The 12527-nt window shown below is 41.4% G+C and overlaps 1 protein-coding gene across 12 annotated transcripts in view; it reads right to left on the bottom strand.

The window, feature by feature from the left end:
- SYNRG (synergin gamma) overlaps positions 1 to 12527 on the bottom strand; it is a 95564-nt gene that overhangs the window by 54656 nt on the left and 28381 nt on the right. For 6 of the 12 annotated variants that reach the window (XM_039476169.2, XM_039476171.2, XM_039476173.2 and 3 more), the window contains exons 7-11: positions 10170 to 10469; positions 8772 to 9005; positions 7759 to 7836; positions 2513 to 2709; positions 839 to 1087 (exon numbers count right to left, since the gene is read on the bottom strand). In XM_039476169.2, the coding sequence (XP_039332103.1) occupies positions 839 to 1087; positions 2513 to 2709; positions 7759 to 7836; positions 8772 to 9005; positions 10170 to 10469 (1058 nt within the window). The remainder of the gene's footprint in view (positions 1 to 838; positions 1088 to 2512; positions 2710 to 7758; positions 7837 to 8771; positions 9006 to 10169; positions 10470 to 12527) is intronic. The other 6 variants (XM_039476176.2, XM_039476179.2, XM_039476181.2 and 3 more) reach the window with 2 other exon arrangements.

The raw sequence follows: 12527 nt of genomic DNA, 5'->3' as shown, positions 1-12527 counted from the left end.
GCTCACTGCAACCTCTGCCTCCCAGGTTCAAGCGATTCTCCTGCCTCAGCCTCCCAAATACCTAGGACTACAGGCACGTGCTACCACACTCGGCTAATTTTTGTATTTTCAGTAGAGACAGGGTTTTACCATGTTGGCCAGGCTGATCTTGAACTCCTGACCTTGTGATCCACTGGCCTCAGCCTCCCAAAGTGCTGGTATTACAGGCATAAGCCACCACACTCAGCCCAAAATGAGCCAATGGGACACAACAAGGTTAAGTAACTCATCTAAAGACTTGTAGACAGTGAGTGGCAGCATAAAGACCAAACCCAGGTCTTTCTTTTTTGAGATGGAGTTTCACTCTTGTTGCCCAGGCTGGAGTGCAATGACTCGATCTTGGCTCACCGCAACCTCTGCCTCCCAGGTTTAAGTGACTCTCCTGCTTCAGCCTCCCGAGTTGCTGGGATTACAGGCATGTGCCACCATGTCTGACTCATGTTCTATTTTCAGTAGAGATGGGGTTCCTCCATGTCGGTCAGGCTGGTCTCAACCTCCTGACCTCAGGTGATCTGCCTGCCCCAGCCTCCCAAAGTGCTAGGATTACAGGCATGAGCCACTATGCCCAGCAATTTTCAATAACACTAAATATTATATACTTAAAACATTTTTGCTAATCTAGGAAGTGAAAAACTGAAGTATTTTAATTTCGGATTTAGCAGTTTTCCTGAAAGATAGAACCTAAGAATTTAAATGTGCTCCCCATAAGCCGGCAACCTACTCTATGTATCCCTGGAAAAAAAGGTGCCCAGATTCACCTTGAGGGATTATTTGAAATATGCACAGCTTCTCCATTTACCTGATTTGCAGGGTAAGTTGGCAGGAAACCACCAGAAGCCTGGGCTGCAGCTCCACCCACTGGTCCAACAAGGTTAATGCCCATGACTGGCTGTCCAAGGCTGAGGGGCATGGAGCCCGCAGGGCCTGACGGTATCACAGTTGTCTGACTCACTGGTGTAGGCAGAGTCATAGAAAAACCACTTAAAGTTGGAATAGGAGCTGCTGGGAACTGGTTTAAAGCATCAGGACTCATTGCAGGAACACCCCTCTACAAATGACAGAAGGAAAATGGATTAGGGGTTTGTAAACCACGGATGATAGAAATCTGGCAAAGAGACAGAAAGGTAAAAATCTGCAGCTTTGTGTGTTTCCACTCTCACTCTCAAAACTCATGAATTTGATACAAGAAAAAAGTTACAAGGTCAATCAATACAAACCTAATATTTAACAAAGAAATGGCCAACATACATCAGTTCTGACACTTTTTCTAACAAGTTTGGTTAATTCTTTATGATCAAAGCATTTAAAATGACTTCGCAGGCCGGGCGCGGTGGCTCAAGCCTGTAATCCCAGCACTTTGGGAGGCCGAGGCAGGTGGATCACAAGGTCAAGAGATCAAGACCATCCTGGTCAACAGGGTGAAACCCCGTCTCTACTAAAAATACAAAAAGTTAGCTGGGCATGGTGGTGCGTGCCTGTAATCCCAGCTACTCAGGAGGCTGAGGCAGGAGAATTGCCTGAACCCAGGAGGCGGAGGTGGCGGTGAGCCGAGATCGTGCCATTGCACTCCAGCCTGGGTAACAAGAGCAAAACTCAGTCTCAAAAAAAATAAAAAATAAAAAATAAAATGACTTTGCAATAAAAGAAAAACTGCTACCAGACTGAGAATACTTTATCTATATGTATGAAATTTTAGACAAGGACTTCAAGAGACAGTAATTTCAGCTATCACTGACTAACTTTCAAGTTCAGAAAATGTTAATATATATAAAAGTCTTTAGCTGGGCACTGTGGCTCACGCCTGTAATCGCAGCACTTTGGGAGGTCGACACGGGTGGATCACTTGAGGTCAGGAGTTCAAGATCAGCCTGACCAACATGGTGAAACCCCGTCTCTACTAAAAATATAAAAATTAGCCAGGCGTAGTAGCAGGCACTGTACTCCAGCCTGGGCAATAGAGTGAGACTCGGTCTCAAAAACAAAACATAAGTCTTTAAACAAATAATTTACTATTATGTGCATCATATAAACTGTACATTTTTCAAGTACTATAAACTGAAAATGATCAAATTTTAATGTACCAGGAGTTATACAACGTGGTAAATTTATATTAATTTATATTAATAACGTTATTTGATCTAACTTAAGAAACACAGTTTTGGCCGGGCGCAGTGGCTCAAGCCTGGAATCCCAGCACTTTGGGAGGCCGAGGCGGGCGGATCACAAGGTCAAGAGATCGAGACCATCCTGGCCAACGTGGTGAAACCCCATCTCTCCTAAAAATACAAAAAAGTAGCTGGGCGTGGCGGCGTGCACCTGTAGTCCCAGCTACTTGGGAGGCTGAGGCAGGAGAACTGCCTGAACCCAGGAGGCGGAGGTTGCAGTGAGCCGAGATTGTGCCACTGCACTCCAGCCTAGTGCCTGGTGACAGAGTGAGACTCTGTCTCAAAAAAAAAGACAACACACAGTTTACCTGTGTCACTGCTATCATGGCGAGAACGGTATAAAGTTCTTCTTTCGTAAGTCTGCCAGGTGTAGTTCGATTAGCGAAGGCCCATATCTGCCCAAGAGTTTCCCTGGGAAGTCCAGATGACATCAGAATGGGATACAGTTTAGCAGTATCTATTCCAGTTGCAGTCATTGTGGTTTCTAAGATTTTCTTATAGGCATCTATCAAAGGGAAGACCAGATTACAAATGGAAACACATCACAAGTGATTCAGTTTTGGGGGTGCCATTGTTGGTATACAAGAATAATTTTCAAAATGCTTTAACAGAACCAAGTTTAAATTGCTTTAAATACATTCAAGTGTGGCTGGGCATGTAGCTCATGCCTATAATCTCAGCACTTTGGGAGGCTGAGGCCAGCGGATCATCTGAGGTCAGGAGTTTGAGACTAACCCAGACAACATGGTGAAATCCCATCTCCACTAAAAGTACAAAAATTAGCCGGGCATGGTGGCATGTGCCTGTAGTCCCAGCTACTTGGGAAGCTGAGGCAGGATAATTGCTTGAACCCTGAGACGAAGGTTGCAGTGAGCCAAGATCGTGCCTCTGCACTCTGCACTCCAGCCTGGGCAACAGAGTAAGACTCCATTACAAATATATATATATTTGTAATATCCAAGTGGAAATGTCCAGCAGACAACTAGAGTCTGGAGCCTAGAAGAGTCTGGAGCTTGGTACTAAAGATAAGGTTTAAGGCTAGAGGTAAGACAAAGTCTTATAATTCAGTAGAAGACTATAACGAGACAGCGCTTTGGACTTTTCAAGAGAAGCTGTAGAGTAATGATGGTGGGAACAGTTTGAAAATAGCAATAGGAAGTAAGAATTACACCAACATCACTCTTTCCAGTAAATTAGAGGTTGTGAGATAAACTGCTGAAGAAACTACGGAGAAACCACTGAAATACAGCCTTCAAGGAAAGACCTGGTTTCGGTCAGGGTGAAGAAGCAGAACAAACGTCTTAAAAAGGCAGGTACAGTTGGTGAGTTTTTGACAGTAACATGAATTTTCCAAAGGACCAAGTCGGAAATGTTGTTAGAGACAGGGCAAAAATAATGCCAATACTGCATGAGACACACTTATACTAAAAAAATCACTTGCTGTTGACCTGAAATTCAAATTTAACTGGGCATTCTGTATAGTTACTTACTAAATCTAGCAAGCTTAGTAAGAGAAACAAAAGTAAGTAGGGCTAAAGGAGACAGAAAAATATTTAAAACAAAAAGTTTACGTCTGGGATTACGCGTATGGAGTAGAGGTTAGTGGGCTCTCTATAAGAACACATATTTTGGTCTGGCACGGTGGTTCACGCCTGTAATGCCAGCACTTTGGGAGGCCAAGGCGGGCAGATCACAAGGTCAGGAGTTCAAAACCAGCCTAGACAATATGGTGGCTAAAAATACAAAAAAATTAGCTGGGCATCATGGTACACGTCTGTAATCCCAGCTACTTGGGAAGCTGAGGCAGGAGAATTGCTTGAACCTGGGAGGCGGAGGTTGCAGCCAAGATCGAACCACTGCACCCCAGCCTGAGTGACCGAGTGAGACGCCATCTCAAAAGAAAAGAAAAAAGAACACATATTTTCGCTAGAAAGTATGCGTGCATGTTATGTTTGAAAGGAGGAGGAGAGAAAGCAATACAAACTGGCAGAAAATGGATAAAACTGCAACATATACCAAGATCTAGATTTCACTTGTTTGGCTTGAGGACAGAGAAGAAGAAAAGATGCAAACTGCCTAATAGTCAGTTGCAAGAAAAGCCGTTATTTTTATGTTCAACTGAATTGTACGTATGATTTTGGGAACGACCAGCCTTTTGTCATTATGAGTACTGTCAGAAAATGAATTTGAATGAAAACTATAAAACATTAATGCAAGAAATTGAAAGGGACATAAAAACAGAGAAATATTCCATGTTCGTGTTTTGGAAGAATCAATGTTTTTCAAACGTCCATACTACCCAAAGCAATGTGTCGTACAGATTAAATGCAATCCCTATCAAATACCAATTATGTTTTTCACAGAAACAGAAAAAATAATCCTAAAATTTGTATGGACCCAGAATAGCCAAAGCCATCCTGAGCAAAAATAACAAAACTGGAGGAATTATGGCCCATTACTGTCTATCACCTGACTTCAAATTATACTACAAAGCTATAGTAACTAAAACAGCATAGTAATGGCATAAAGAGAGACACAGAGACCACGGGAACAGAATACAGAACCCCGAAATAAATCCACACATCTCCATTAAACTTATTTTTCAGAAAGGTGTCAAGAACATACATTGGGGAGGGTCTCTTCAATAAATGGTGCTGGGAAAAACAGGCATCCGTATGCAGAAGAATAAAACTTGAACCCACCCCACACCAAATACAAAAATCAAATCAAAATGAATTAAAGACTTAAATCTAAGACCAGAAACTATGAAACTACTCAAAAGAAAAGGGGAGACAATGTCTCCAGGACATTGGCCTGGGCAAATACTTGAGTAGTAACCAAAAAGGAAAGGCAACCAAAGCAAAAATGGACAAATGGAATCACATCAAGTTTAAAAGCTTTCGCATTGCAAAGGAAACAATCAACAAAATGAACAGACAACCCACAAAGTGGGAAAAGAATATCTGCAAACTATACATCTGACAAGGGATTAATAACCAGAATATAGAAGAAGCTCAAACAACTCAGTAGAAAAAAACAAACAAAAACAAACAACTAATAATCTGATTAAAAAATGGAAGAGAGAACTGAATAGGCGTTTCTCAAAAGAAGACATGCAAACGGCAAACAGGTTCATGAAAAGGTGCTCAACATCACTGATCCTCAGAGAAACGTCAATCAAAAGTACAGTCAGGTATCATCTCACCCCACTTAGGATGGCTTTTATCCAAAAGACAAGCAATAACAAATACTGGTGAGGATGTGGAGAAAAGGGAACCCTCATACACTGTTGGTAGAAATGTAAATTAGTATAGCCACCATGGAGAACAGTATAAAGGTTTCTCCACAGTGGCTGTACTAACCTGTAAATCAACATTCAGAAGCAACCTAAGTGTCCATGGACAGATAAATGGATAAAGAAAATGTGGTGTATAGATACAACAGAGCACAATTCAGCCCTAATGAGAATTTTTTAAAAATGAGATCCTGTCATTTCCAACAACATGGTTGGAACTGGAGGACATTATGCTAAGTGAAAATAAGCCAGGCATAGAAATTCAAACTTCACATATGTTCATTCACTTATGGAAGCTAAAAATTAAAACGACTGAACCCATGGAGATAAAGAACAGAATGATGGTTTCCAGAGGCTGAGAAGGGTACTGGGGATGCGGGAATAGGTGCAAAAATATAGCTGGATAGAAGGAGTAAGAGCTTGTATTTGATAGCACACTGCAAGGTAGCTACAGTCAACAGTAACTTATTGTACACTTAAAATAGTTTAAAGAGTATAATTGGAATGCTCATAACAAAGTGATACATGCTTGAGGTAATGGATACCCTATCTACCCTAATGTGATTATTACAAATTGTACGTCTGTATCCAAGTATCTTATGTGTCCCATAAAATATATACTTACCATACAACCATAAAAATTAAAAACTTTTGTAAAGAAGAAAATGCATTTTCAGGATATATATTTTTTTTGAGACAGAGTCTTACTCTGTCGCCCAGGCTGGAGTGCAGTGGCATCATCTTGGCTCACTGCAACCTCCACTTCCCGGGTTCAAGAGATTCTCCTGACTCAGCCTCTTGAGTAGCTGGGAGTACAGGCGTGAGCCACCGCACCCAACCAAGTATTTTTTTTTTCTTTTCTTTTTGGCTCAGCAGTAAAAATATACGTAAAGAAAAAGCAGGCCAGGTGCAGCGGCTCACACCTATAATCCCAGTACTTTGGGAGACTGAGGCAGCCAGATTACTCGAGCCCAAGAGTTTGAGACCAGTATGAGCAACATGGAAAGACCCTGTCTCTACAAAAAATACAAAAATTCACTGGGCATAGTGCCACATGCCTGTAGTCCCAGCTACTTGAGAGGCTGAGGTGTGAGGACTGCCTGAGTCTGGGGAGGTCAAGGCTGCAGTGAGCCAAGATCATGCCATTGCACTCCAGCCTGGGTGACAGAGAAAGATCTTGTCTAAAAAAAAAAAAAAAAATGCAGCCAGGCATGGTGGCTCATGCCTGCAATCCCAGCACTTTGGGAGGCTGAGGTGGGCAGATCACAAGGTCAGGAGTTCAAGACTAGCCTGGCCAACATAGTGAAACCCCGTCTCTACTAAAAATACAAAAAAATTAGCCAGGTGTGGTGGCACATGCCTACAGCTACTCTGGAGGCTGAGGCAGGAGAGACTGAGGCTTGAACTCAGGAGGCAGAGGCTGCAGTGAGCTGAGATCATGCCACTGCACTCCAGCCTGGGTGACAGAATGAGACTCCATCACAAAAAAAAAAAAAAAAAAAAAGTACGGTGGCTCACGCCTGTAATCCTAGCACTTTGGGAGGCCGAGGTGGGTGGATCACCAGGTCAAGAGATTGTAGACCATCCTGGTCAACATGGTGAAACCCCGTCTCTACTAAAAATACAAAAAATTAGCTGGGCATGGTGGTGCATGCCTGTAATCCCAGCTACTCAGGAGGCTGAGGCAGGAGAATTCCCTGAGCCCAGGAGGCGGAGGCTGTGGTGAGCCGAGATCGCGCCATTGCACTCCAACCTGGGTAACAGGAGCAAAAACTCTGTCTCAAAAAAAAAAAAGTAAGTATCATCTTGAACATCTTCCAGTGTGGAAAAAAAGATGCAACATGGTCTTTTACTTCATATGATATTACAAACAAGTCATAGAAAGTATATTTTTAAAAATATAAACGAAGAATTCAGAAAATTACATTACATATTTTAGCAAAATTCTTGATAATTGCTGAAGTAAATATTTGATAATGTCCATTAAGGCATGATAAATCTAAGGAAGCTTTTAAAAATAAAAGTATGATGGTTAATAAAACATTAAAACAAAACTATTCTCCTTCATTTATATAGTTATTCCATATATGAGGCAGTCTTATGAAACACGACATTTATTTAATTTCTGTGCTCTTTTAGAAAAAAGAGACAATTCCTTCTGCATATTTTGTAACTACAACAGTAAACAGTTACAACTACATTTACAATATTTAAAGCAAAATATCCAGATGGGAATCCTAGGCAAAGCAGCTTTTTTACCTGGAACCAAACTCTCATTGTAAATCCAAGGAGGCATTCTGGGCTGCACAGGATCCTGTGAGGGAAATACTCCCACACCTAGAAGATAAGAAACGTTAATGTATACAGTGGTCCAGGGAGAAGATGGGGAAATCACAGTGAGTCATGTTCTTTATACACAGCACTACTCAAAAAGTCACCAATACAATTAAATATTTGGTACCCTGCCCTCTGATCCAGAATAAAATTATTTGGTTTCTAAGCAACTCTTGTACGCTAACTGTTCTAAAGAGTGAATTATACAAAAACTAAAATGTATCAAATCAATATTCTGAATCATATCAGCCTAGCACCACTTAACATGTGTTACAAATTAAGGGGAAAAAACCATGATAGATGATAGTTTAAAACTGTATCAGATAAATGTAAATTAAAAAGATTTAATTGTCCAAGCTTTACTTGCAGCATTTTTTTTTTTTTTTAACCTCCATATGATACTGCTCTCAAATATACAGGACTTTTGGGTTTTTTTGTCCAGTAAAATATCCTGCAAAAGTTTGCCTCCTAGGCTGCCTACATTCTAATTTATTTCTGAGGGTTGAATTTATAAAATTTACATCTTTTAGGCAGTGGTGCATATGGTTTATTTTAGAAAAAGCAAAAGTATATTCTCATTGGTGACTTTTCCAGTTGTATTTTAACTTTACGACCTCTATGGAAGAAGAGAAAGTATAAGGGGGGGAAAAAGAGAGCTTTTATAAAATAAAAGGAAAGAAAATTTTAAATCAGAAATGATTCCAATTCAGAAAACCAGTTATCAAAATCATTTTTAAAAAAGAGTAACAGTGTGTTGAAAGAATTCAGAGCAAAATCTTAGGGGTTAATTGGAGAAAGGAACACATTAAACATTATTTCAAGCAAAATTTCGATTAGCAAAATCAAGCAGCATACATTTGAAGATTAATGCTTAAGGTGTTAGCATCTGAGCAACGTTTGGTTAAACAAGTTTTTTGCTGAATGTTTCACGAGCTCACCACTCTCTTCAATTGACAGGTTTTGATCTGAAGTCTTTTCTGCCTCGGCAGTGGTGGTACCACTTACACATCCATCTACAGCACCCCCATTACTGGCCGTTAAACTGGGATGGTTCTTACTGGAACCTGGGCCTAGGGCTTTGTGGCCAACTTCAGAGGTATTTAATTTTATTTGTTCCTGCCCAGATGTACTTATATCACAAGATACTAGGAGCTTCTCCTCCAAGGAAGGGCCTAAACAAACAGCATGAAGGATTATTTGTATATAACTGTATATGTCTAATCTTCTCAATCATCCATCTCTACCCCCACGTTCTTTTTTTCTTGAGACGGAGTCTCAAAGAAAAATTGTAGATTGTACTAGTGCAACCTCAGCCTCCCAGGTTCAAGCGATTCTCCTGCCTCAGCCTCCTGAGTAGCTGGGTATAGGTGCCCGCCATCACACCCGGCTCATTTTCGTGTTTAGTAGAGACAAGGTTTCATCATGTTGGCCAGGCTGGTCTGCAACTCCTGACCTCAGGTGATCTGCCCACCTTAGCCTCCCTGGAATTACACACGTGAGCCACGGTGCCCACCTCATCCCCATATACTAGAGGGAAGGCTCTGCCACATATAATGTAAACACTGAAATAATTCAGTCACCACACATCTGTATAGGACTTGAGAGACTTTAGAGATTTCAGAGAACTTAAACATAATTATCCTACTGTGATTCTAAAGAATTCTATGAGACAGTAGGTGGAAGAGTGAAGTGGAAGGAGCACTACCTTTGAAATCTGACAATCTACATAAGCTAACAGTTTCACTAACTCCTAGGGAGGCCTCTGGCCAGTAACGCCATCATCATCTCTTGCGCTGTTCCTATGTCCGTCAAATGAGAAAGTCTGGACTAAGTACATGTCTGCCAAGATTCCTTCCAGCACTGTCTCAAGCCAGGATGTGTAGCTGTCTCTATTCATTTTATAGATGACAAAATCTAATGCAGACCAAGGACAAACTGATAGTAAATGAACAGCCTGGGCTTTTGCACCCAAGTGCTCTGTCACTGAACCAGAAAGAACACTATCTAAAAAAGCCTTTCCTAGCTCCTTCATCTTAAGAAAATGATACTGGTGAATCTCCCAAACAACAATCTTCTGGAAAAATCAGGAGATTCCTTTTAAAGTTATATGGCAGTTTAAATTGCTCCTAGTTGAGGAGCAAAAGTTTTAAATCACCTTTCTGGAATGTGACGACCCCAGAACTTAAAAGTCTAGACTCTTAATTGCTGAATTTCAACAGCAGTCATACATTCATGTACACCTTTGCCAACATCACTAGATTATTCTACTTATATAAGAGATATAAGTTATGCCAGGGTATCTGAAGAATATTTTCATTAATAATGCTAAGAGTTACCTGCTTTCGGTATATTGTGTGAGGTTGAAGCAGTAGAGAAGTAAGAAATTTGCTCAGGGACACCATGTAAGGCAAAAGGCACTGGACTGTGATCTGGAGGGAGGGGCTGTGTCCCAGCCTTCTGTGCATGCAGCTGGCCAAGTGGGGTGGAGGGGTGGAGAGACTGAAAGGGCTGGGACATGGCAGAAGGCCCGCACGGGGGCACTTCAACAGGCCCCTGCATAAAGTCACTGAATTCTTCTTGGTCGAGAAAGGCAGGTGATGGGAAGACAGTTTTAGTAGCATGAGATGTGGGACAATCTGCAAAACGGAAAATGGCAATGAAACACACAAAAACGGAAACCAACAGAGAAAAAGAAATTCAGATGTAGTGCAATTCTGAAAGAATATACTGAAACATAAATAGTGGAGGTGAACAAGCAATAACAAGTAACAATGGTCAAATGGAATTATATGATGCAGGTAAAACACTTTGATGTCTATTCACACACAATTTTATGTCTTGTTAAAGGGGAGTTTTAATAGCTATTTTGCATTTGGTCCAAAAAAAAGGCAAAACTAAAATTGTATGTATCTATTCATTTATTTTAGAGACAGGTTCTTGCTCTATCACCTAGGCTGAAGTGCTGTGGCATGCTCATAGCTCATGATCATAACAGCCTCAAACTCCTTGGCTCAAGCAATCCTCGAGCCTCAGCCTCCTGAGTAGCACATGCCACCATGCCCAGCTAATTCTTTCCTTTTTTTTTTTTTCCTCATAGAGATGGTGTCTCACTATATTGCCCAGGCTGGTCTCAAACTCCTGGCTTGACTGTCTTTCTTTCATTAGATCAATAATTTTCCCCGAGACCATTAATGATTTACATCAAAGTGATGATTATTTTTGAAGTCAAAATGATCTATTTATCTAGATAATGTTATCTCAAACCAATATACATCAGATATAAGAAAACCTACTGATACAGTACTGAATAAATTTTGGACAGATATATACTATGATGACTAAATTCCATGATTTACTAAGAAATTCAGAAAGAAATAATGCACAATACAAACTTGTAATTTTTGAAATATGTCTGATCCACACATTTGCATACATCATATTTCAGTACAGTTACCATATGAGTAATAAAAATTACAAAAGACAAGAACTTTTTTTTTTTTTTTTTGGAGACAGAGGTTCACTGCGATGCCCAGGCTGGAGTGCAATGGCGTGATATCGACTCACTGCAACCTCTCCTTGGTTTCCCAGGTTCAAGCGATGCTTCTGGCTCAGTCTCTGAAGTAGGTGGGACTACAGGTGCATACCACCACACCTGGTTAATTTATGTATTTTTAGTAGAGACAGAGATACACCATATTGGCCAGGCTGGTCTCAAACTCCTGACCTCAGTGATCCACCCACCTTGGCCTCCCAAAGTGCTGGAATTACAGGCATGAGCCACCACACCCAGCCAAGACAAGAACATTAAACACATTACTAAGATGATATTTTCTTGTGAAAAGTATCAACATTAGGATATCATAAAGTGCTGAATCAAACAACTATAGTCAATTTAAGAAAGCAAATCCCTCCTGAAGACTACCTTTAAAAGATCTTTGGCACTAAAAGATATAAATGTCAGCCGGGTGCAGTGGCTCATGCCTGTAATCCTAGCACTTTGGGAGGCTGAAGTGGGTGGATCACAAGGTCAGGAGATCGAGACCATCCTCGCTCACATGGTGAAACCCCATCTCTACTAAAAATACAAAAATCAGCTGGGCGTGGTGGCATGCACCTATAGTCCCAACTACTTGGAAGGCTGAAGCAGGAGAATCACTTGAACCTGGGAGGCGGAGATGGCAGTGAGCCGAGTTCGTGGCAGTGAGCTGAAATCGTGCCACTGCACTCCAGCTTGGGTGACTCCATGATTGAGCGAGACTCCATCCATCCATCCATCCATCCATCAATCAATCAATCAATCAATAAGCCAGGCATGGTGGCTCATACCTGTAATCCCAGCACTTTGGGAGGCCGAAGTGGGCAAATCACAAGGTCAAGAAATCGAGACCATCCTGGCCAACATGGTCAAAACCCGTCTCTACTAAAAACACACAAAAATTAGCTGGGCATGGCGGCATGCGCCTGTAGTCCCAGCTACTCAGGCAGCTGAGGCAGAATTGCTTGAACCTGGGAGACGGAGGTTGCAGTGAGCCGAGATCACGCCACTGCACTCCAGCGTGGTGCCAGAGCGAGACTGTCACAAAAAAAAAAAAAAAAAAAAAAAAAAAAAGGCGGACCGGGCGCAGTAGCTCAAGCCTGTAATCCCAGCACTTTGGGAGGCCGAGGCGGGTGGATCACGAGGTCAAGAGATCGAG

The sequence above is a fragment of the Saimiri boliviensis genome, chromosome 17 (assembly GCF_048565385.1).
Source record: "Saimiri boliviensis isolate mSaiBol1 chromosome 17, mSaiBol1.pri, whole genome shotgun sequence".
In the NCBI taxonomy this organism is placed as follows: domain Eukaryota; kingdom Metazoa; phylum Chordata; class Mammalia; order Primates; family Cebidae; genus Saimiri; species Saimiri boliviensis.
Note: the sequence above shows the minus strand (reverse complement) of the source record. Positions and strands in the feature narration are given on the sequence as shown.